Consider the following 23,648-nt stretch of genomic DNA (forward strand, 5'->3'; position numbering starts at 1 on the left):
TCCTAGCTAGACTTTTCAAATAGAAGAAAAAAGAAAACAAGAAGGAACTAAAGGGAAGGGCCAGTTCTGAGAAATACCAGAGAGAGTGTATTCTGGAAGTATGTAAGGTCCAGGTCGGGGATGTGGCTCCAAAGCAGAACCCGGGCCTGAAGTGCTCAGGAGCTGTGTCCTAGCGCTGTCTGCGGACCTCTGTGAGTCAGTCTCGTCCACACATCTGATGCCAGGGTGAGGGCCTGTGTGTTGGTGCTTATTGAGTTTGATCACTGCTGTGTGCCATGTGTGCCGTGTGTGCCGTGTGGAGCACACTCCCTCCTTGAGCCCGCTGTGAACTCTTAGCATCTCTCTGGCTCTTCTAAGACACCTGACTGTGGAGCTTGACCGGGCGGCTGAGACTGGGACTGGGAAGTTCCCTCTGTGCCTGCTGCTGCTGCTCGGCCTCCCTCTGTGTGTGTTCTGGGTGCGTCTTTTCTCCCCTGTTCTTTTCTCCCTCCTGAGGAGGGCGGGGTTCGTCAGGAAGGACAGGGAGATGGTTACCAGACGACATGGTCCCGTGTTAGCACACGTGCTTTCAGGAATGGTGAGAACTGCTGACATCCCCGAGAGCGGCCCCAGCACTGACTAGTCTCAGGAGGCAGGTGACCACTGTGTCTAGCTCACACACTAGGGTGCTGGTGGGAGGAGCAGATGACAGTGTCACTTGAGTGAGCTCACACAGCTAGTAAGATGTAAAACCAGGATCTGTAGTTTGGCTCAGAGTCTGATTTTATACTTTATAACAGCTACCTTTTTTAATATTAAGAGTGGGTTTTTTTATTTGTTTGTGGTTTTTTTGGCTTTGTACTTCTTCCTTCTTCTTCTTCTTCTTCCTCTTCCTCCTCCTCCTCCTCCTCCTCTTCTTCTTCTTCTTCTTCTTCTTCTTCTTCTTCTTCTTCTTCTTCTTCTTCTTCTTCTTCTTCTTCTTCTTCTTCTTCTTCCTCCTCCTCTTCTTCTTCCTCTTCCTCCTCCTCTTCTTCCTCTTCCTCCTCTTCTTCTTCCTCTTCCTCCTCTTCCTCTTCTTCCTCTTCTTCTTCTTCTTTGAGACAGGATTTTTCTGTGTTGCCTTGACTGTCCTGCCACCAAGCCTGATGAACTGCATGGATCCCTAGAATCCATATGGCAGAAGAAGAGAGTGGACTCCCATAGGTTGTCCTCTGACCTCCATACATGTGCTTGGAACATACACACATACACACACTGATTTTTCTTTTAAATATTTATTTATTTACTTATTATGTATACAATATTCTGTCTGCAGACCAGAAGAGGGCACCAGACCTCATTACAGATGGTTGTGAGCCACCATGTGGTTGCTGGGAATTGAACTCAGGACCTTTGGAAGAGCAGGCAATGCTCTTAACCGCTGAGCCATCCCTCCAGCCCACACACACTGATTTAAAAAAAAAAAAAAAAAAGACCAGAAAAAGAGTTATATGGCCTGGTGGGTAAAAGCCCCGCGCTGCCCACCCAACGGTCCAGGATCCACGTGGTACTCATGCACACACACAAAATTGGCAAATACAAATGTGTGAAATGTATGAAAAATAATGGAGTTTTAAAAGACAGAAGAGAGAGAGGGAGTGAGATGGCCTAGCAGTTTTGAGTCTGACCTGCGTTTGGTCCCTGGATCCCCCGTGCTGGCAGGAAAGAACCAGCTCGTGAAAGCTGCCCTCTTACCTCCACAGATGTGCTGTGTGTGTGAGTGCTTACATACAAAGAATACCTAAGCATAAATAAATGGAGAAAACTACTATATGTAAAAACTAACTTTAAAAAGTACAGTGTTACACATTTGAAATCCTAGCCCTTGGGAGGCAGAGGCAGGATTGGCAGTTCAAGGCTAGCCTTGGCTACTTAGCAGATTTAAAGCCAGTTTGGGCTATGTGAGACCTTGACTCTAAATCAGTAAATAAATAAAAATGAATAATTAAAAGCTAGGATGGTGGTATATAATCTAAGCATTTGGGATGTGGAATGCTGCAGATCAAGGTGAAGGCTAGCCTGTACTACATAAGACCGTCTACACAAGGCTAGTCTGTACTGCACAAAACCATCTACACAAGGCTAGCCTGTACTACACAAGACTGTCTCAGAAAATGATAAGTTTAAAAAATTATAAGTAAAAAGCTCAAGAGCCAAAACAAAAGCAACCCTTAAAGACTGGAAAGATGACTCAGTGATGCAGGCTGACTGCTCTTACAGAGGACCTGGGTTTGATTCCCAGCACCCACATGATGGCTCACATCTGTTGACAGCTCCAATTCCTGGGGAGCCAACAACCCCTTTTGGCATCCTTGGGCACCAGGCATGCATGTACTACACAGATATACATGTAGGCAAAACACCCATACACATAAAAAAAGTAAATTAACAGCTTGGCAGTGGTGGCGCACACCTTTAACCCCGGTACTTGGGAGGTAGAGGCAGGCAGATCTCTGTGTTCGAGGTCAGCCTGGAACTAATGACCTATGGAGTTTCAGGATAGGCAGAGATATACAGAGAAACCTGTCTCAAAACTAGAAAAAAAAAATTTAAAAAGCAGTCTTTAAGGTCCTTCTCCAGCATCAGGCTGATTGGCTAGTTGCATGGATAAGGACTTTTTAGTGTCTTAGGAAACAGGCATTTTTCCTTACCTTTAATTATTATTTTAAAAGTTGGGTAAGATGAGCATGGTGATCCATGTTGTAACCTCAGCACTCAGGAGGCTAGGAATCCCAAGGAAAACTGAGGTGATAATTCACTTCATTAGAAAAGCCGTCAGGGGGGTCTCTTCACTGCATTTGTGGAGGGAGGTCTCAAATAGCCATTTTAGTCTCTGTCATTTCAACAAACAGCAGGCTTTGGGAATTGACAAAACAGTGACCTCCGGTGACCTGAGGAGTGACTTGGACCTAACGGATTATCTGTTCAGGTCAACTGGGTCACTAATGGCACCACCACTTACTAGCGACTTACTGCCTTCTTCACCTCTGTGCTTGGGATGGGTAGATGCCAGCTAAAGCTTGTTTGTGACGGTCTCTTCTTGACTTCCTTCATCTCCTCTCCTATAGGTAACAGCAAGGATATTTTACATATAGCAAAAGATATTTTTCTAGTAAGTAACTCAAGCCAATTAAAATGATGATGGCATAAAACAGGACAATGATTTTAGATTTTATATATGATTTTGTAAAGTACTTTGGATATTCAAATAAATTGCCTTTGTCTGAGTTAAAAAAAAAATAGACCTCAAAGATAGCTGGGAAGTGGTGGCGCACACCTTTAATCCCAGCACTCAGGAGGCAGAGACAGGAGGATTTCTGTGAGTCCGAGGCCAGCCTGGTCTACAAGAGCTAATTCCAGGACAGGCGCCAAAGCCACAGAGAAACCCTGTCTCAAAAAGCCAAAAAAAAAAAAAAGGCCATCAAGGAGACGACAAGAAACATTTGTATTTTAGGTTTACTTATTTTGTGTGAGTGATCAGCTTGCATGTATGTATGTGTGCCACGTGTTCCTGCTGCCCATGGAGTTCAGAAGAGGGCGTCAGATTCCCTGGAGCTGGAGTTACGGATGATTGTGAGCCGGCACAGGGGTGCTAGGAACTGAACCTGGTTTGCCATCTCCGTGGAGTTAGATAACCCTGGCTTCTCTCTTTGTCACACAGAAGGGGTCGGTAGCACTTTCTCGTTTTTCCTCCCCTTGAACCTCAACAAACATTAATTTTCTTCCTCTTATTTGTCTCTCTGACTCTTGTAAGCTACCTGGCCTATCGAAACTTCATGATTGACACTTACCGACTGAATCCCCAGGAGTATCTAACATCCACTGCCTGTCGGCGGAACTTGGCGGGTGATGTCTGCGCTATCATGAGGTGGGTCTTGCTTCCGGGGAGAGTGAGTTTGAGAGGATGGCTGTGTGTGTCTAGGCAGAGCTACAGATACTTTCAGGAAAATAGGGAATAAGCAGGAGAACACACCTAAGAAATCCCCTGCCATACATAACAGGACTGAGGGGATCGGAAGTGTGATGTGAAACAGGACAAAGGGCCGTGTCCTTAGCTGAAAGGCAGTTGGATGGACTTTACCAGCCGTCTAGGAGGAGAGGGTCACTAGGACGTGGTCACGGAGAGAAGTCCAGGCTGGGGTGTACCTGGGTGTCGCTGTCGGGGATGAGTGGGTGACGGCACTAGTTCCTCCTTTCTCTCACAGGGTCCATGCCTTCCTGGAACAATGGGGTCTCATTAACTACCAGGTAGATGCCGAGAGCCGACCAACCCCAATGGGGCCTCCACCCACGTCTCACTTCCATGTCTTGGCAGACACACCATCAGGGCTGGTTCCTCTTCAGCCCAAGACCCCACAGGTAGGGTGAGGGGCACTGGGGACGGGTGGGTGGGGAAGATGGGAATTCTTTGGATTTTTCTTTTTCTGTTCACCTTTTTATTTGTGTGTGTTTTAGAGTGCAGTCAGGGTGCTGTAGGGCTTCTTCTTGAGCAGTGAATTGGAAAGGGGCCATGGGAGTCAGCCCATGTGTTTCATCCTTCTTTTAGCCCTGACACCTTGCTGAGGGAGAGAAGTTGCTCCTTATCCCAGGGACAGACAGGCTAACGTAGGAGATGGGACAGATAGAGACATGGCTTGCGATAACTCGTATGAAGCTTTTACACTTTGTCATGTTTCCCATATTTTCTCATTTTTGCCTCATAATTATTGTCACCTTGTTTTTTCCCATTTCCATCTCATACATGATTTAAACAGAGAAGAAAACATTGTGTGGCTCACACAAAGATACTGACTGAATGTAGGATTAGGATCTGCTGTCCAGCTCCTTAGAGCATCTGTAAAGATACATGTGACTACAAATGTCTATCATGCCAACTACATGTCTAATTAATCATGGAGGCAGCATGGGACAGTGGCATGAGTGTTCCCAGAGCTTGTGGCCGCCCAGTGTACCTTTAGGCCTCCAAGGCCTTGACCTGGCCATTTTCTGCCCAGCTTCCATGACGCCAAGCTCTGTCCCCCAGGGCCGCCAGGTTGATGCTGATACCAAGGCTGGGCGGAAGGGCAAAGAGCTGGATGACCTGGTGCCAGAGACGGCTAAGGGCAAGCCAGAGCTGGTAGGTGGGGTGCAGACCCCGCTGGGCTATTTATTTGCCCCTTCACTGGGGGGCCCCTGCCTGGAAAGAAGAGACAAGAAAGCAGAGGGCAGAGGAGCTGCAGCAGTAAGGGAGGAAGTCCTGCCCAGGGCATCCCTGGCTTTGGGAAGGAAGCTCCTTCTCTCTCTCTTTCTCTCTCTGTCTCTCTCTCTTTCTCTCTCTGTCTCTCTCTCTTTCTCTCTGTCTCTGTCTCTCTGTCTCTCTCTGTCTCTGTCTGTCTGTCTGTCTCTCTCTGCCTCCTGTGACCACTTACACTCATGTGCACCTCTTCTCCCCTTCCATAAATAGCAGAGCTCTGCTTCCCAACAAATGCTCAACTTTCCTGACAAAGGCAAAGAGAAACCCCCAGACATGCAGAACTTTGGCCTGCGCACAGACATGTATACAAAGAAGAATGTCGCCTCCAAGGTACGAGGTGCAGTCAGCCTGGGCTTGAGAGCCTTCGCTCCACACTGTTTGACTCTGACTGACGTACCTGTTTCTCTGCAGAGCAAAGCTGCAGCCAGCGCCACTCGGGAGTGGACAGAACAGGAGACGCTGCTGCTCCTGGAGGTAACTGGGGCAAAGCAAGGAGAGCTCTGCTGTGAGGACAGAAGTGGCTGGGGTGCCAGCAGCCCCTGAGTGGGGCGCTCTCCCTCTCGTGCATTCTGCTGTGAGTGGAGCATGATCAGGCCCAGCTACGCCCCTTTCTGTGCCGCTCACTCTTGTCCCAGGAACAGCTCCAGGTCAGGAACTTGGGCCTTTTTATAATCCCACATCACTTCTTAGTGCTACTTGGAGATCCCCCTTGGATCCAGCCGAGTACAGAAATACCAGAACACAGAGAGCTTTGAAGCCACATGCCCTAAGTAGGATGGGGGGAGCTGACCTTCGAGGGAAGTGCTGAGTAAGCGGAGTCGTGTCTCCACCCCTCCCACCAGGCCCTGGAAATGTACAAGGATGACTGGAACAAAGTGTCTGAACATGTGGGGAGCCGCACGCAGGATGAGTGCATCTTGCATTTTCTTCGCCTTCCCATTGAAGACCCGTACCTGGAGGACTCGGAGGCCTCCCTAGGCCCTCTGGCCTACCAGCCCATCCCCTTCAGTCAGTCGGGCAACCCTGTTATGAGCACTGTTGCCTTCTTGGCCTCTGTCGTCGACCCCCGAGTTGCCTCTGCTGCTGCGAAGTCAGCCCTAGGTAATTTGGGGTGTGGGGCCCTTTTAGTTTGTTTTCAGGGTTAGACACTCGGAGTGGAACCTGCTCAAGTCCGGCTGCCCTACTGGCCTTGTCTGTTGCTGCCTTAGGTCAGGCACCTGTTAAACTCCATGTTGCTCTTAGAGGAAGATGGGCTTGTAAGAAAGCGTTCACAGGGATGACCAGAACTGGCCACCTGCTTCGTCCCAGCCTCTCCCCCTCTGGGTCTTACAGAAGAGTTCTCCAAAATGAAGGAAGAGGTGCCCACAGCCTTGGTGGAAGCCCACGTGCGGAAAGTAGAAGAAGCAGCCAAGGTCACAGGCAAGGCAGATCCCGCCTTTGGTCTGGAAAGCAGCGGCATTGCGGGAACCACCTCTGACGAGCCCGAGCGCATCGGTGAGCACCGGCTTTTAGATTTCTCCCCAGTCACCAAGAGCCAGCTCCAGCCGGCTGCCCTGTGCTGTCCCATGTGGTCTGCCCATCACAGTACGAATAGGAGAGAATCCGCGGGTTCACTGCCTTCGTGATGTCACTCTAGGGATGTGGCTCCTTCTGGTCCTGTCCTTGAGGCTCTGTCTTCTGGGAACTTGTCACGTAGATGGGACTTACAGACATCTCTCCTTTCTCTCCTTTCTCCATGGGTCCAGAGGAAAGTGGGACTGATGAGGCCCGGGCAGAGGGCCAGGCGGCAGATGAGAAGAAGGAGCCAAAGGTACAGAGGGAGAGGCCTGGGTCTGGATGAGGCTGCTGAGTACAGCCTGTGGGGATAAGGGGTCCAGAGGAAGGGCCGTGTCCTGAAGGGAGGGGTCGTGTGGGGCTGAGACAGTTCAGTGGTAAGAGTGCTTGTTCTACAAATATGAATTAGTATCCCTGGCACCTTTGTAAACTTTGGCATTGGCTGGGCATAGTACCACATGCCTTTAATTCTAGCACTCAGAAGGCAGAGGCAGGTGGATCTCAGTGAGTTCAAGGCCAGGCTGTTCTACAAAGCAAGTTTGAGGACAGCCAGAACTATTACACAAAGAAACCCTGTCTTGAAAAACAAACAAACAAACAAAAAGTTTGGCATCGTTTTATGTGCCTGTTACCTCATTGTGGAACCATTGGAAGGTGGACCTGTCTTTAAGGCAGTAAGATACCCCATGTCCTGCTCTGACCTCGGCATGTTCACGCATAGGTTTACACACCCATACATGTACATGCAGCACACACTACACATGCACACAGAGGATCAGTAAGTCAAAGAGTCAGTTACAGCCCAGGGCCTGTGAGAACTGCATCCTCCAGTGTCTTCCTTTCTTCTTCTGGAACTGCAGGAACCACGGGAAGGAGCAGGTATTGCAGAGGAAGAAGCGAAGGAGGAAGCCAGTGAGGCTCCCAAGAAGGATGAGGAGAAAGGGAAAGAAGGGGACAGTGAGAAGGAGTCTGAGAAGAGCGATGGGGACCCGACAGGTGAGTTGCCCAGCATGGTGCGTATGCACAGGAGTGGGATGTGCACTCAGAAGGCTGAGTCAGCCTTTGTCCTGCCACAGCTGATCCTGAGAAAGACAAGGAGCCGAAAGAAGGACAGGAGGAAGTGCTGAAGGAGGTGGTGGAGTCAGAGGGGGAGAGGAGAACGAAGGTGGAGCGAGACATTGGTGAGGGGAACCTCTCCACAGCTGCTGCCGCTGCCCTGGCCGCTGCGGCAGTCAAGGCCAAGGTGAGGGTCCTAAGAGAAGCTGCCCGCTTCACCAGACCTTCCCTTCTCACTCCTTAGGGCCAGCCTCTTCCCTTTAATTTTTATCCTAAATGAGTTAGTCATCTCTTTTAATCTTTTAAATCTCTTACATTGGCTGTTTCCAGCCCTTTGATTTCTTTTACCTGTCTTATTTCTTACTATTCTTTTTCTACATGCTTTTTATATTTTAAAAAAAATTACAGTTATAGTGTTCTGAGTTGTGGTCACAGCTCCTTCCTTCTTAAACTTGCCAGCCTCTGCCCTTCCTCCCCTCTCCCCTGGAGTGTCTGCAGCTGAGTCCTCTGGCTGACCCCGTCACATTCCTTACCTAGCACTTGGCTGCTGTGGAGGAGAGGAAGATCAAGTCTTTGGTGGCCCTGCTGGTGGAGACCCAGATGAAGAAACTAGAGATTAAACTCCGCCATTTTGAGGAGCTAGAGACAATAATGGACCGGGAGCGAGAAGCAGTGAGTAGCTCCAGTCAGGAGTCCGCAGGAACCGGGAGCCCTGCCAGAAGCCTGGGCTCAGGGGTGTGAGGCTGAGGAGAGCAGGGCAGGTGGGCTGCGGCTGGGCTTCAGGCTGCTGCATCTCTAGTCTGGAGAGAGCTTTCCTCTACTAGAGTTTCCTAAAGTTAAGTGAGTGAACGGATTTAAGAGGTGATAAGATACTAAGGAGGTAAATTTGGACAACAGATAGGACAGACAAGTATCAAGTCAGTCTCTTTGAGGACTTAAAAAGAAGTAGAAGATGGGGACCCTGGAGACATCAGGTATATAATAGGAGTATCAGAAACAGTTAACAATACTTAAACTACCCAGAAAAATTCATATTAGGAGATTTTCCTAAGGGATAGACTGGCTTAGCAGTTGGGAACAGACCTGCTCTTCCAAAGGACCCATGTCAGCCCCTAGGGGACCTTTCACGGACACCCACACAGACACATGTACATACACATCCTTAAAAGTAACTTTAAAATTCTTCACCTTTAATCCCAGCACTCAGGAGGCAGAGAACTCTGTGAGTTTGAGGCCAGCCTGGTCTACATAGTGAGTTCCAGGACAGCCAGGGATAACAGAGAAACCCTGATTCTAAAAATAAATAAATAAACAAACAAACAAAAACAAGTGCTGGGAGATTCAGAACAAAATCAAATTCAGAGGCCAGTGAATCCATGTAGGACGGCTCACTAGAGTAGTTAAGTGTTTAGCCTGTTCTGAAGGGAGAGGAGAACTTGAATTGATAGGAACTGGAAGCGTTTTCCAATCAGAGTAATAACAAGTTCAGAGTTTCGTACTGAAACGAACCGGAACCACACCAGAAAAAAGTCCAGTGCATCGAGGTGTATGGGTGGCCGGGAGTCATGATGGTCTTAGAGTCTGTGGAGTGGGGTGTGAGCAAGGATCAGTCTTGGGTCTTTCAAAAGAAAAAGCGGGGCCGAGGCATTCGCCCAGGGATCTTCTGGACCTGATAACCATATTCCATTTGCACTGGCAGCTGGAGTACCAGAGGCAGCAGCTCCTGGCTGACCGGCAGGCCTTCCACATGGAGCAGCTAAAGTATGCAGAAATGAGGGCCCGGCAGCAGCACTTCCAGCAGATGCACCAGCAGCAGCAGCAGCAGCCACCAACCCTGCCCCCAGGCTCCCAGCCCATACCCCCTCCTGGGGCTGCTGGGCCTCCCACGGCCCATGGTCTAGCTGTGGCTCCAGCAGCTGTGGCCCCTGCTCCTGCTGGCAGTGGGGCCCCTCCTTCTGAACAGATCGGGCAAGCAGGGTCAACTGCAGGGCCACAGCAGCCACAAGCATCTGGAGCCTCCCAGCCTGGGGCAGTCCCACCAGGGGTACCCCCCCCTGGACCCCACGGTAAGTGTGCATTCTGCAGTGTTTGTTGGCTAGAGAGAGCCAAGCAAATGTTCTGGTTCCTTCAAGGGAATTCCTGATGGTTGCAGTTTCTCAGATGGACTCCGTTATATTATGTCCACAGACCAGCAGGGATATTTCCCCAAACATGTCTGGAGTTTTATTCTAGTGTCAGGCTAGTGAAGCTTGGGCTGGTGTGTAAGATTTTTCTCCTCTCACATCTTTGTTCTCTTTATTTCTAGGCCCCTCACCGTTCCCCAACCAACAAACTCCTCCCTCAATGATGCCAGGGGCAGTGCCAGGCAGCGGGCACCCAGGCGTGGCGGGTAATGCTCCTTTGGGTTTGCCTTTTGGCATGCCGCCTCCTCCTCCTCCTGCTGCTCCATCCATCATCCCATTTGGTAGTCTAGCTGACTCCATTAGTATTAACCTTCCTCCTCCTCCTAACCTGCATGGGCATCACCACCATCTCCCGTTTGCCCCGGGCACTATCCCCCCACCTAACCTGCCTGTGTCCATGGCGAACCCTCTACATCCTAACCTGCCGGCGACCACCACCATGCCATCTTCCTTGCCTCTCGGGCCGGGGCTCGGATCCGCCGCAGCCCAGAGCCCTGCCATTGTGGCAGCTGTTCAGGGCAACCTCCTGCCCAGTGCCAGCCCACTGCCAGGTGAGAAGGGGCCAGGAGGGGAGAAGGGCGAGGGAGAGGGTTCCACATGGTGGGAAGGAGGCCAAGTGGGTAAAGGGTTAGATACTAGAATTTCCACAGCCATTTTCAACACTCTGGTAAAACTAGAATACAGGAGGAAGGGCCTCTCTGGCTGTCCTCCACTTCCCCATTTGGCAGCTGCCACCTCTGGGATGACGCTGGGGCCATTCACTGGTGGGTCATGGAGGAGTCCAGTGCGCTGAGGACCTCCGTTGTAAACCTGGACACTAGCTGCCCATACGCATGGCGATGGCATTCCTTTGCTTGTTCCCACCACATTCAGATGCCCCATCTAGAGTCCTTGGGGGCAGGAAGATGGTTTGGGGTCTTCCCAGTGTCAGGTGGAAAGGGGTATTGGGGAAAAGAAGCTAAACAGAGTGGGTACCTCATTCATCTACCCACCCACTGCATGCCACGCCCAGTTTGTGTGTGTGGAGCCTGGGGCTGGTTCGTTTCCTCTGCTTGCTCCAGCTCATTTATCTTCCTTTTCTCCACAGACCCTGGCACCCCCCTGCCTCCAGACCCCACAGCTCCGAGCCCAGGCACAGTCACCCCTGTGCCACCTCCACAGTGAGGAACCAGCCAGCCATCTTTCCCCCTCATTCCCCATGGAGGTCACAGCTCCAGGAGCAGCCCCCCCCACTTCTGGGACCCTCTCAGCCTGGAGCGCTCAGCACTACGTAAGGAAAGCTCCTCATGCCCCTCACCGCCCCACCATGCCCAGCAGAGGTGTGCAGTTTTATATCCAGTTCTTATCCATGGACTTCTGACTAAAAGATGTTCCTAATGCCTGGGAGAAAGGCTAGGGTGGAAATGGAGCCCTCAAAGGAAGGGCTAGGGAAAGATGTTTATAGGAGATTCTGCTAACCACTTCTTGAGGGTGCCCCCTTCAGACTACTGTATTTTTGAAGTGGATAACGTGAAAACGAAACCCTTTAAAAGGGAGGTTTTAAAAAGACATATTGGAGCCCACAAAAAAATAACTCTTTTTGAGGGGGAAGGGCAGATTTTAAGGGGAATTAAGGTTTGGGGGCGAGCTGTGGGGATGGACTAGGGTACCAAGCCTGCCCCCCGAGCCCCTTGGCACTAAGTCAGCTCCCTCACCCATTCCAGTTGACCACGCTGAACCCTCCCGCTGCTTTGTCATTGCTGCTGTTCTAGGCCACAGCCCAGCCAATGACCTTCCCTCTGAATGTCAGCTGTGTTTGTTTTTAAAAGTCACCTGCTTAGTTGATGTCAGCGTGCGTGTATTTGGTGGGGATATGTATTTTGGGGGGATTCCATGGTAGGTGATAGAGGAAGGAAGGGTCACAGTTGGGGCTGTTCTTCCTGCTTTTTCTGGTTGTATCTGTGAGAGCCTAGACGGCTTGAAGCGGGAGCTCTGAGAGGATGGGGAGATTGCAAACCCTAAGAATCTGAAAAGCACTTAAGACAGTGGGGACACTCTGCTAACTTCTGCCTCTCCCACCAAGCCTGACAGACCCTCACTGATAGCTAGGAGTTCCCCAAATGAGGACAAAGATTTGGGGGCAGCGCAGCATGGCCCTGCTCCCTGGACTTCGGTGCCTCTGCACTCCGGTTCCTTCTCCTCACCCTCCTCGTGAGGCTCCACACCAATGCTTGGTCCCTTCTGCCAGGCCCTTTGTTCCTCCTGTCCCGGTGTTTCTTTTCCTCTGCATCTTGGCACCTTTCTTCTGTTCAAAGTTTTCTGTAAATTTTTCTTTTCTTTGTTCTTTTTCTTTTTTTAATTTTTTTTTTTTATAAATTAATTTGCTTTCAGTTCCATCTTGTGAATGCCTGTGTTCTCTTACCTGTGGCTGCTAGGGAGGGGGCAACCTTCCTGGAGTCCCTCACTGGGCATTTACCTCAGGCCCACAGATGTCAGTCTCTTGCCACAAAAGGCCAAAGGCAACCCAGCATTTAAGACTGCAGCAGCAGGGCACACCTGTCCTGAAATAGCTCTCTGGAGAATGGATCTAAATCCTTTTAGACAGTGGCTACATTCTTTCCCTTATTAGGGAGGAGGCAGGCACTCGCCTCCCACTGTGTCACTGGCCCCCAGCCCTGCAGACAGGACAAGACAGGCGGTGGCTGTGCTGATACGTCCTGGCGATTTGGCTCCAGTGAACACCCACAGGCTTTGCCACAAAGGTGGTCAGTACCTAGGTGGGGGCCTGTTTCAAAGAAGCCCTAAGGTCAAGAAATGTAACTTGACCCAGAATAGAGGAAAAAGATCCCACACACAAGCACACAGCTAGCTTGGATCCTGTAGGGATTTATGACTTTCTTCATTCCCCAAAGAGGAGCCTTTCATTAATGAGGCCCTAATCCAGTTTCCCTAAACCCCACCCTCAGCTCTGAGCTTTGTCTCAGGACAGACATCGGCTGTCTCAGGACAGACTTCAGCACGGCCTCACCCTGGCCAGGAAGGGAAACAGAGCCAAATAGGGCAAAGAGAGAAAATTTTATTTGGTGAAGACAGACATCCAGAAGAGACCAGATGGCAAGGTGCTGTGACAAGGGAGCCTAGGAGGGGCCACAGGGAGATCTCACACTGGGCAAGGCACAGGCTCGGGGTCTGGAAGTGTCCTCAGCCATTCAGCACCATCCGGACAAGCTCTGTGGGGGAGAGGTGGAGTAAGCCAAGGAAAGGGCTCGGGAGGGTGCACCACGGGCCAGGAGACTACAAGACCATGAAGGTGGCATGAGGAACATGGCCACAGCAACCAACCCTGGGGTTAGTTTGCCAAGAGCCACCTTGAGTGACCAGCTCTCTCTGTCCCTGGCTCCCCTCCCAGCAGCTGTTAGCCCCCACCCCACGCTGAGTAGCAAGAACACAGCAGAGGCAGGAGTTCTCAACTACACCTAGAGCTACTGTCAGCCATTGGCAGGAGAGGACAGTTTTGGGTTAGGTACCTCCAAGCTGTCCAGCAGAGGGATGGAGAGAACCGTTTTGTTACAGCAGCAGAATGGGGCAAGCAGCCCACCCCCCCTTTGCCAACTCTCCATGCTCCAGGGCCAAAGATCCACCGTAAGGCAAGCCTTTTCTACAAGCTGGTGAGAATTTCCTGACACCAGCACCAAGTAAGTCCAACCTCAGAGACCGGAGAGAAGTAAGGAGGTACCACACCCCCAAGCTGCTTTCCTTATTGAGGAACCCCCCCCTCCCGAGCCAGCTCCATGCAGAATCATGCCAGGAGGAAGTCAGTTGGTAGTAGCTATGGGCAGGGGCTAGAGAGCACAGTTGGGAAGAAAGGAAACACCAGGGAGACACTAGAGGAGAGGCTGGGAGGAGCCGTACCCGCCCCATGGGCCCGTCACCCCGACAGGATGTGCCTCACAAATGCTGCAGGAAGGAAGAGACATTAATGGTGAAGACACAGACATGAGTGAAGGGGTCAGCAGTGGGGGACAGACGTTCTGTTTACTTCCCACTCATAGTCCACCCCTGTTGGGTACCCAACAGCCCCCTCCCAGGCTGGACTGGGCCTTGCCCCTTGCCCCCTTTCTGGAACCAAATCTAGGGAGAAAACATAACACCTCAGGTGCCGTCCTTAACACGCCCTAAGACCATTTCCTCCTCAAAGGCTCCAGCTGACAGCTGGACAATTACCTTCGTAGTTGATACAACCGTTGCTGTCCTCATGACCTGCCACCAACATCTCCACTTCCTCCTCTGTCATTTTCTCTCCTGCAGAGGAAGGATCATTTTAGAGCTGGGGGACAGGTGAGGTGTATCAAGGTGGCAGCCCAGCTCCAGAGCAAGGTCACAGAGCCTTACCCAATGTGACCAGGACATGCCGGATTTCAGCACCCATGACGGTACCATTCCCTTCCTTGTCAAACACACGAAGGCCTTCAACGTAGTCCTCATAAGTTCCCTGGTCCTTGTTCTTGGCCACAGTCTGCAGCATGGGCAGGAAGTGCTCAAAGTCCAGCACCTTCACATTCATCTCTGCGTGCAGGAGGTACAAGTGTCAGCCAAGAGAACTGCTCGTGTTCTTGGAACACAAGAGAACTGATGGCTGCAGCAGAGAAGGGAGTCTGCAGGACTGGCTGGCTGAGCTATGAAGATACAGGGGTGCTTTTAGCTGAACAACCATAAACCCACTGGCACACTAAATTCTTGAGAAGCTCACCATCGCTCTTGGGGTTCCCCAGGACCTTGAGCACCTCGGCGTTGGTGGGGTTCTGGCCCAAGGCCCTCATCACGTCCCCACATTGGCTGTACAGGATCTTGCCATCACCTGTTCGGTCAAACAGCTGGAAAGCCTCCTTGAATTCTAAGGATTCGAATGAACAATAGCACTGGGAATTAAGCCAGTCCAGACTGTAGAACTCTGCTGCCAATTCAACTTTAATCATGCTGGAGAAACCGGATCCCCTGTCCTGTACACCCAAGACTGCCCATAGGGATCTATTTCTACCAACTCAAATGTCCCGCAGAAAGACATAGCCACCTTCCCCTTAGCACAAGGTGGTGTCCATCTGTTTGTTTACACACCCAAGCCTGCGGTAGGCAGGCTTTCCGCTACTACACTACTCCCTAGGAATTTGTTACCGCCCCACTAGGTCCTGTCCATATAAGGAAGTAGCTGTGGCTAGGGACTCTATCTAGGGTCATTCTAGCCTGCCACTTCCCACCCTTCCCCTTACAGAGCTCTTCCAGGGGGTAAGTTAAGTCACATCCTTAGCAAACTCAGAACCCATCTTCACAAATATCAAGGCACTGCTCTTTACAGTATTTGCAATCCAAGCTGGGGGGGGGCAGTTATCACAGGATAGGCAAAAGTGGCAGATTAGAAGAGGCAGAACACAGCCATAAATAGACCCGACACACAACAGGCAGTAACCGAACAAGTTGTTTGACATACCCACACCACCTAAAACTCGCCCAGTGCTTGGGGCTCAGATCTAGAGTGGAGGGGGAAGGAAGAAAGAATGAGAAAAGAAAATGGAGGATCCAGAGAGGAGGAGAAGGAAATCCATGTGGCACTCTCCCGGGAATGCTGAAGAGATGACAAGCTGGGATCGGAGAGTAGATGCCAGCGGAGGGAGGATGTCCCCCTCGGTAAGGGTGACCTCAGTGGGGGGCCAGAGGCTGCCTACCTGCGGTCTGGTCCTCGGTGAAGTCACACTGCTCGGAGAAGAAGGGACTGGTCAGCACCTGAAGTCCAACCCCGCAAGCTTCTATCCCGGCCTCACAAACTGAACCCCCGACTCCTATTTCAAGGTGAGGGCTCGCTTCCTGAGGCAGAGTCCTAGACCTTCCGACCCCCACGTCCAACCTTCCAAGACCTGGGCTTGCCTTTGTCCACATCCACTGGCTTCTCTCCCCCGACCCATGGCTCCCTCCTTGCCCCAAATCCCCTAATCTCCCGATACCCGAGGCCCACCATCTTGGCTGCTCAGCTCTGCAGGACCTTTTCCGGCAGTAATGGCTCCGAGTACCGACCCAGCCCTAGCTTTAGTACGCCCCATGGCGTATGACGTCACCTACGGTTTCACCCAATAGGAATGCTAGTCTGGGCACATGCGGATGACATCACTACATTAGTAATGAGTTGAGAAGCCCCCACCCTCCCGCTCAGAAACGCCCCGGGCCTGGGTTGCGACTCTTTGGAAGCTTCTCTCCCGAGCTGCACGAAGAACCAGGGAATTTGGGCTTTGGCAGAAGACAGGACTACTTCCCTCCTTCCCCTTTCTCAAAAGAAAACAGTCGGAGACCAAAGCAGGAACCATGTTTTTATTTCAAAACTGTAAGTGCCGCCTAGTGGCAGGAATGCGCTCCTAGCCGCCTGGGAGGTGGGGTAAGTGGGGTAAGTATCCGACCCGGCTGGGTCTGTGTGGGGAAAAGAAAGTTGTCCGGCTTGAGCTGCACAGATCGGGAAAACGCACTGCCTGCTCTTGTCTGGTTGGTTGAGGAGCCTCAGAACGACACTAGCGGGGGAGCTCAGAGGCTTAGGATGTGCTTCAGGAAGGCTGCACGAGAGGGGGTGAGAGGACTTCAGAAATTGACTCAAGGGTAACCCATCGAACTTTAGGAAACTGAGGGTGCCCCTCTGGTCTGCTCCTGCCCCCTTACCCTCGTAGTTGATACAGCCGTTGCTGTCCTCGTGGCCTGCTAGGACAGTCTCCACCTCTTCCTCAGTCATCTTCTCTCCTGAACCCCAAACCCAGAGCGCCTCGTGAGCTCAAGCCCCTCCTTCTCCCACCCCGCCCTTTTCTTTCCACATGGCCCACAGCAACAGTGCCTTGGAACTGGGGAAAGCTTTGACAGACAACGAAACAAGCTGCAAGGGTTGAGACTTGCGTGGAATCAGCACAAGTCTGGCTTGCAAAGGGGGATGTGGGACTCCCACCTCATCCCCTCTTCTCCGCTTGTTTGCGGGACACCTTCGCCTCTGGATGAGCGAGTTCCTCCGATTCTGCCTTTCCAGTCCCTGCCCACGACTGCAGGACTGCAATCCCATTCCAAGCTTTACCTGACTCTTTCTGGTCCTGCCCCCCTTCTCCATCCCACAGTTCTGGCCCCTGCCTCACCCAGGGTGGTAAGAACATGTCTGAGCTCCGCTCCCATGACTTTGCCATTGCCCTCTTTGTCAAACACACGGAGCCCCTCCAGGTAGTCCTCATATGTGCCTTGGTCCCGGTTCTTGGCCACTGCTTGGAGCATAGGCAGGAACGTCTCAAAGTCCACGCGTCGGGACTTCAGCTCTGGAGATCAGAGAGAGGTGAGAGAGAGGTCATTGAGGTGAGGAATCCAGTTGCGTCCATCCCTGTCATAGTAGCTTCATCCCCCTCAGCATTCAGGATGTTTTCCTGCCCTGTGTTCGACAGCTTTTGAAGTCCTGAGATCCAGCCTGGCATCCTCGTTACCTTACCACGGAAAAGTGCCACTGTGGGAGGCAGAGTGGCCAGGCGGATTCAAGGCCAGCCAAATAATTTAGTGATTCCCTCATCTCTGCAGAAAAATAAAAAAGGGAGCTCTGGGGATGCAGTGAAGTGGCAGGACACTCAAGACAAAGAGAAAACTGCTAATCCATGGGTGCACCTTCTGTCCCAGCACTCAGAGGCAGAGGAAGGCAGCGCTCTGTGAGTTTGAGGCCAGCTTGCTCTATATAGTTAGTTCCAGGACAACCTGGGTTGTTAGGGCTGCTGGGATAGAACTGTAGGTTCAAGGGCAGTAGATGCCAGGGTGAGGTCAAGGCCACACTGAGTAAGTTAAACCCTGTCTCAAAGAGTAAAAGAACAGGGCTATGGTTGAGTAATAAAGGCTTGCCTGTCTTTCACAAGGCACTGGATTCAAATCCAGCACCACATAAACTGGAGTATTCCTAGCACTCTGGTAGGCAGAAGTAGACAGGAGGTGAAGGATCAGAATTTAAAATCACTCTTCGCTAGGACAGAGACCCTGTCCTGGGGAGGGGTGCACAAAAGAAAGCTACAGGCAGGAAATGGAGCCCAGTTGTGCTTGCTTCGGCAGCACAGGTACTTAAAGCAGAGCAGTACCGAGCTTAGCCTGGCCTCGGCGCAAGGATGGCAGGCACAGTCATGAAGCATTCCATATTAAAAAAGAAAGGGAAGGAGAAACCCTGTCTTGAAAAACAAAAAAAGGGTGGTGGTGGTGATGCACGTCTTTAATCCCAGCTCTCAGGAGGCAGAGGCAGGCAGATCTCTGTGAGTTCAAGGCCAGCCTGGTCTACGGAGCTAGTTCCAGGACAGCCAGGGCTACACAGAGAAACCCTGTCTCAAAAAAAACAAAAGAGAGAGAGAGAGAGAAAAGAAAGAGGGAGCTCAGCGTCCCAGGGCAGAACCCATACAATCTCGAAGAAGAAAACTGAGAACCCGCATATTCCAGGGTCCCTCTCACCATCGCTCTTGGGGTTCCCCAGGACCTTGAGCACCTCGGCGTTGGTGGGGTTCTGGCCCAGGGCCCTCATCAGGTCCCCACATTGGCTGTACAGGATCTTGCCATCACCTGTTCGGTCAAACAGCTCAAAGGCCTCCTTGAACTCTGAAGTGTGAGGAGAAGGAGAGATGGTGAGGAGTCCCATCACCTCCGGACGGAAGGGAGGTTTCGTTTGGACATTTTATGCTAGAGCTGGGCAAAGCACTGCGTGCTGCAGCTGGGCAGAACAAGGGAGGAAACCAGGACAGGAGTGGGAGGCCTCAAGGTCAGGACTGCAGAGCAGTGACTCTGACCAGGGGCTTGGGACTGGACAATGGGGTTTAGGAAATGGCTTCTCCTCACCCTCCAGCTGGTCCTTGTTAAACTCGATCTGTAAGGGGGGGGGAGAAGTGAGGAGATGAGAGATGGCAGGGCCTTTTCAATCCCTCTCTGGCTCGCTCACCCACTTCTGGGCAGCCACTTCTGGGGAGGGGCCCAGAGGGATGAAGCTGAGAGCCCTGTCACTCTGGTCCCATTCCCGGCTCTGGGCCTTGGGAGAATCCCAAGAGGAATTATAGGGGGAGGGTTTCCTGGGAACAGGGCTAATCCCATGCCACCTGTTCCCCTCCCTCCACTGCCCTGAGCCTGCATCCCTCACATAACTGGGGGCTGAACAAAGGCTAAATTTACCCCTGCCCCCAGCTGTGATTGTCTAACAAGCCTGTCCTCTTTAATCTCCCCTCCTGAGGTTCAGAGACATGGTCTTTTGTGTTAAACAGCCAGCCCGGGGCAGACAGCCACTCTCCCTTCACCTTGAAACTGGCCTGGGAACCCCCAATCTCCCTATGGTGCTCATTCATCTTCCCACCCATTCCCTGATTCCCTGGGCTGGATCGCATCCTTGAACCTCCCCTTCCAAGCCATAGTTTGCTGGGACTCACCACGACTTTGGAGAGATCAACAGGGGGCTCCTGGGTTTTTGCAGGGGCCTGGGGGGCAGCTGGCTCAGCCTTGGTCTTGGCTGAAGGGGTCCCTGCTGCAGACTTGGCAGCAGGCTTAGAGATGGGGGGCCCTGCTGGTTTCTTCACAGGAACATCCTTCTTGGGAGGCATGATGTCAGGTGGCCAAAGGACAGTGTGCCGACGGGAGCACCCATCTCTGTTTAAATAGGCAGGGAGTCTGGGATGTCAAGGGGCGGGGGCAGGGACGGGGCAGGGAGCCAGTTGGCGGTGGCAAGGGTGAGGGACAGGAGAGTTACGCCTGTCTGCCTTCACTCCCCTGGCCTCCTGTAGTTCAGGACTCCTGTCCCAAAGTTTCTTCCTTCTGCCATTCCTCCCCCAAAGCTGACAAGAACATTGTTTCCTTTAAGGATAGGGGAAAGACACAGGAGACTTCTCAGATTTAACCTCCAGGGTGAGAATAGGGTGTCTTCCAGTGCTACTGAGATGGGAGTGAGGGAAGAGGGGTAAAAAAACGTAACTGAGAGCCTGGGCAGTGGTCGCACGTGTCTTTAATCCCAGCGCTCAGGAGGCAGAGGCAGGCGGATCTCTGTGAGTTCGAGGCCAGCCTGGTCTGCAAGAACTAGTTCCAGGACAGCCTGAGATGTTACACAGAATAAACCCTGTCTCCAACAAAACAAAACAAAACAAAACAAAAATACAACAAAAACCGCTGCATTAGTTTCAGACTGTAGAAGACCCAAGCAATGGGGGACTTGGGGGTGGAGTAGGGAGCTGGCCAGTATAGGAGCCTAGTGGGAAATTTTTAAATAAATTCCGAAAATTTTTAAATAAAGGTGTGTGTGTGTGTTTCCACTCTCTTCTGCCCATTCCCATAGTTATTGATCACTAGAACATGTAGTCCCTAGGCTATCCCCAACCTGGAACCATGCACAGCAGCTGAAACAAGGCATCGCCCCCTATCTTCTGCACCTGGTGCTGACTTAGGGGTGCAGGTATAGACAAGGTTTAACTTCTGCCACATATACTCAAGAAAGAACGTTTTCTCACAAGGTACTGTTATTCAAATCAGACAAAAGGCTAGGGTGCCTGAGGAGCTTGGAGAACACACACGAAGGGACGGCTCTGGGAGACAGAAGCCTAGATTCTCTAATCCGAAAGGTTACATGATCCGGACTGGTCCATGGGTATTCCCATACCCACACCCCAAGCAGGAGCATAATAAAAACCTGAGCTCAGCTCTGAGTCACAAACCCTGCTGGAAGTCGTGGCAAAGGGGAGGGGTCGTGTTTGAGAACTAGGAGCAGGCTCTGGCTATTCTATTCTTGGAGAAAGAAGATTTAGGTAGCATTCAGAGAGACTGGTCATTCCACTTAGGCCCTGGGGAGTGATACTATGTCTGCCTTTGTAAAAGGGCGTCAGAATCTTTTTACTGAAAATTGTCCCATTTTTGGAAAATAAGAAATCCTTCTGCAGACAACACACCTGTTTCTCTTATTCACATTCCTAAACCTTAGAGAAAAGAAGGCCCACCCAACCGTGCAAAACTTACCTTGCCGGGTGCTAGGAAGGGGCGGGGGCGAGACGCAGGGCTCCTCTGGTCCCTGAAGGGTTAACTGCGGCGGCCGCGGAGCATACCGGGAGTCGTAGTCCGTACGCGCTCCCTGGCTCACAGGAAACCTTTCTCCAGCGGTGAGAGATGGCGGTGACTTCCGGCCCGCGGCGGCAGTTGGTGACTCAGTCTCCGCAGTGTGCGCGGGTTCTGGAACTGAGAGGGCTTGAGCGTCCCCACCCACGACCTTACGGCTGCGGGGCCCACGGACGCCCGCAAGCCTCGGGGCGGGGCAGAGGTTGCTTTCGCTTCCTCCAGCGGTTGCTAAGAACCAAGCCCGCGGAATTGTGTGGCTTGAAGCTGTAAAGTTTGAATATTTTTTTTTTCATTTTTACGTTTACTCTTAGGAAGCTGGTTCCTGAAGTAAATGTTAAGATTTGCAGTTAAGCCGAGTCATGTGCCCCAGACGCTACTGGTGAGGCCTCCCCCGTGCTCACAGATGCCCTGAAAATGCCGCGCTGGGCTCTGCAGCCTGAGCGCTCGCCCTTTCTCCCTGGCGGTTACTAAAGGTCTGGGTGCAGAGGGAACTGGACCACTGTCCCGGGCCAGATGAGTAAATACTCTGGCGGGGTGCCCCATAGTAGAGCTTGTGAAAGCAAGTGGACCAGAAATAGCTCAGGGTAGAAAACTGCCAGCGACACCGTAGGAATAATGAGGCACGAGCCAACTTTATGGCCAGAAACAAACACACTCTCCCTAGCCAGAGAAAGCTCCGAAGAGTAAAAAGGTCTGTAAGGGTGCTGGGGATGGGTGCTCAGTTGCTAGTGTGTTTGCTTATCAAGCACAAAGCTCCGGGTCCCAGCATTCAGGAGGTGGAGGTTCAAGCCAGCCTGATCTACACGAGACCCTGCCTCAGAAAACAGAAAGGAAAGAAGTAACATGATACAGGAAACTATTCCTGGAGGTTGTACACCTGAGACTGGGGCCTGAGAAAAGGAGTGGTCTCTCTGGACCCATGAAATAACTCCCGTGATTAGACACGGTAATGTTTTTCAAGTTTGTTTATTGAGACAGGGTCTTTCTACATAGCTCTGACTATCCTGAGACTCACTGTTTGGACTGAAACTCACAGAGATCCACATGTCCCTCCCAAGTGCTGGGATTAAAGGCCTGTGCCACCATGTGCCCAAGGCTTTATTTTTATGAGTGAACGTCGTTTAGCCTGCATGTATGTGTGTGCACCGTTGCATGCCTGATGCCTAGGACGGTCACAGACCGCACTGGATCCCTTGGAACTGAAGCTACAGAAAGTTCTACACTGCAGGGTGGATATTGGGAACTGAACCCTAACCCAGTGCTCTTTTGAATTTTTTCCCCCTGAAACAGGGTTTTTCTGTGCTTTTCGCTTTGTAGAGCAGGCTGGCCGCAAACTCATGAGCTTCGTCTGCCTCTGCCTCTGCCTCTGCCTCCTGAGTGCTAGAATTAAAGGCATGGGCACCACCGCCCAGCAATCCAATGCTCCTAGCCATCGAGCTGTTTCTCCTGCCCCATAACCAGGCAATATTAAATCTGTAACACAGAATGGAGTGTACATGCTGTAAACATGGCAAAGAAAATTCCCAACATCCGCATGTCTATTGGCCTCTTCTTGTTTGAGACAGTCTCATGGCACCCAATCTTGCCTTAACTCCTGAGGCTCCTGCCTCCACCTCTAGGTGCTGGAGAGCCTGAGCTGTGTCCCCATGTCCAACATCCCTTGTTTCACATTTTTGAAGGATTAATTGGTGTAAAAAGATGGGAGAGGGAGAAGGAATGCATCAATCATAAGTAGTTACAAGACTCTTTAGAGAAAGGTCATGTATGTAGGTTACACATTAGCTCATAACTTGCACTGAAGTTGATTTTTGAAAGTGTTTTTTAATAGAGTCCAGAACCTCGCCATGATTGTAGCCATGTATCACCATGCCCACTTTATTCTAGTATTAGTCTCAGTATAATTTAATACACACTTCCAAAGGATATATTAAACAGCCATCCAGGCAGTGGTGGCTCACGTCTTTAATCCCAGCACTTGGGAGACAGAGGCAGGCAGATCTCTGTGAGATCAAGGCCAGTCTGGTTTACAGAGCAAGTTCCAGGACAGGCTCCAAAGCTACACAGAGAAACCTTGACTTAAAAAAAAAAAATTGAGAGTTTGAAGATTTAGCTCTGTGGTAGAATCCAGGGGGAGGTGGGCACTAAGGAGAACAGCTCTCTTGGACTAGGGTTTCCCTAGCATTCATAAGGGCCTGGATTCAAGGGCCAGCACTAGATAAAGTGGGCATGGTGGCACACACAGACAATCCTAGCATTCAAGATGTGGAGCCCGAAGAATTAGAAGTTCAGATTTAGCGTCAGCTCTGCAGTCTTGGTCCAGCCTGGGACACGGGAAGACCCATCTTCATGCAGACCAGAAGAGGGCATCAGATCTCATTACAGATGGTTGTGAGCCACCATGTGGTTGCTGGGAATTGAACACAGGACCTTTGGAAGAGCAGCCAGTGCTCTTAACCTCTGAGCCATCTCTCCAGTGCCAAGACCTTGTCTTAAACCAGAAAGAAGAATGAATGAAG

The 23,648-nt window shown here is 51.4% G+C and overlaps 3 protein-coding genes and 1 non-coding gene across 19 annotated transcripts in view; 2 read left to right on the forward strand and 2 right to left on the reverse strand.

Annotated features, from left to right (window-relative positions):
- The window catches only part of Smarcc2 (SWI/SNF related BAF chromatin remodeling complex subunit C2), a 28,145-nt gene extending 15,726 nt beyond the window's left edge, over positions 1–12,419 (forward strand). For 4 of the 15 annotated variants that reach the window (XM_087902168.1, XM_087902167.1, XM_087902171.1 and 1 more), the window contains exons 16-29: positions 3,773–3,886; positions 4,224–4,377; positions 5,042–5,134; positions 5,462–5,581; positions 5,663–5,725; positions 6,094–6,352; positions 6,584–6,745; positions 6,997–7,061; positions 7,666–7,801; positions 7,882–8,048; positions 8,399–8,533; positions 9,561–9,927; positions 10,167–10,595; positions 11,132–12,419. In XM_087902168.1, the coding sequence (XP_087758294.1) occupies positions 3,773–3,886; positions 4,224–4,377; positions 5,042–5,134; positions 5,462–5,581; positions 5,663–5,725; positions 6,094–6,352; positions 6,584–6,745; positions 6,997–7,061; positions 7,666–7,801; positions 7,882–8,048; positions 8,399–8,533; positions 9,561–9,927; positions 10,167–10,595; positions 11,132–11,208 (2,341 nt within the window). In that variant the 3' untranslated portion in view covers positions 11,209–12,419. The remainder of the gene's footprint in view (positions 1–3,772; positions 3,887–4,223; positions 4,378–5,041; positions 5,135–5,461; positions 5,582–5,662; positions 5,726–6,093; positions 6,353–6,583; positions 6,746–6,996; positions 7,062–7,665; positions 7,802–7,881; positions 8,049–8,398; positions 8,534–9,560; positions 9,928–10,166; positions 10,596–11,131) is intronic. The other 11 variants (XM_087902177.1, XM_087902178.1, XM_087902169.1 and 8 more) reach the window with 7 other exon arrangements.
- A 660-nt stretch (positions 12,420–13,079) lies between these two features.
- Positions 13,080–16,159, reverse strand: Myl6 (myosin light chain 6). 2 transcript variants are annotated; one of them, XM_048418461.2, is made up of 7 exons: positions 16,031–16,159; positions 15,744–15,771; positions 14,774–14,917; positions 14,416–14,589; positions 14,248–14,325; positions 13,936–13,980; positions 13,080–13,253 (listed from the first exon to the last, which is right to left on the reverse strand). In XM_048418461.2, the coding sequence occupies exons 1-6, from the start codon at positions 16,031–16,033 to the stop codon at positions 13,952–13,954; spliced, it is 456 nt and encodes a 151-aa protein (XP_048274418.1). In that variant the 5' UTR covers positions 16,034–16,159; the 3' UTR covers positions 13,080–13,253; positions 13,936–13,951. The 2 variants fall into 2 exon arrangements, with proteins under 2 accessions (XP_048274418.1, XP_048274417.1); XM_048418460.2 differs by lacking the exon at positions 13,936–13,980.
- A 206-nt stretch (positions 16,160–16,365) lies between these two features.
- Positions 16,366–21,193, reverse strand: Myl6b (myosin light chain 6B). The gene is made up of 7 exons (XM_048418459.3): positions 21,037–21,193; positions 19,467–19,683; positions 18,889–18,916; positions 18,508–18,651; positions 17,178–17,351; positions 16,720–16,797; positions 16,366–16,616 (listed from the first exon to the last, which is right to left on the reverse strand). The coding sequence occupies exons 2-7, from the start codon at positions 19,635–19,637 to the stop codon at positions 16,588–16,590; spliced, it is 624 nt and encodes a 207-aa protein (XP_048274416.3). The 5' UTR covers positions 19,638–19,683; positions 21,037–21,193; the 3' UTR covers positions 16,366–16,587.
- On the forward strand, positions 18,105–18,208 carry LOC146889806 (U6 spliceosomal RNA). Its single transcript, XR_014999832.1, has one exon. It is a non-coding gene; the product is annotated as a U6 spliceosomal RNA (small nuclear RNA).
- Positions 21,194–23,648: the final 2,455 nt, after the last annotated feature.

This window comes from Myodes glareolus, chromosome 26, assembly GCF_982192425.1.
Source record: "Myodes glareolus chromosome 26, mMyoGla1.1, whole genome shotgun sequence".
NCBI classification, from domain to species: Eukaryota; Metazoa; Chordata; class Mammalia; order Rodentia; family Cricetidae; genus Myodes; species Myodes glareolus.

Coding starts and splice junctions, on each gene's coding strand:
- Myl6 (XM_048418460.2), bottom strand. Junction 14,326..14,415: donor GCATGTCCTGGTCACATTGG/GTAAGGCTCTGT, acceptor CTTCCTCTGCAG/GAGAGAAAATGACAGAGGAG. Junction 13,254..14,247: donor CGGTTGTATCAACTACGAAG/GTAATTGTCCAG, acceptor TCTCCCCCACAG/AGCTTGTCCGGATGGTGCTG.
- Myl6b (XM_048418459.3), bottom strand. CDS start 19,637: ATGCCTCCCAAGAAGGATGTTCCTGTGAAGAAACCAGCAGGGCCCCCC. Junction 18,917..19,466: donor TTGATCTCTCCAAAGTCGTG/GTGAGTCCCAGC, acceptor CCCCCCTTACAG/ATCGAGTTTAACAAGGACCA. Junction 16,798..17,177: donor ACATGTTCTTACCACCCTGG/GTGAGGCAGGGG, acceptor TTTGGGGTTCAG/GAGAGAAGATGACTGAGGAA.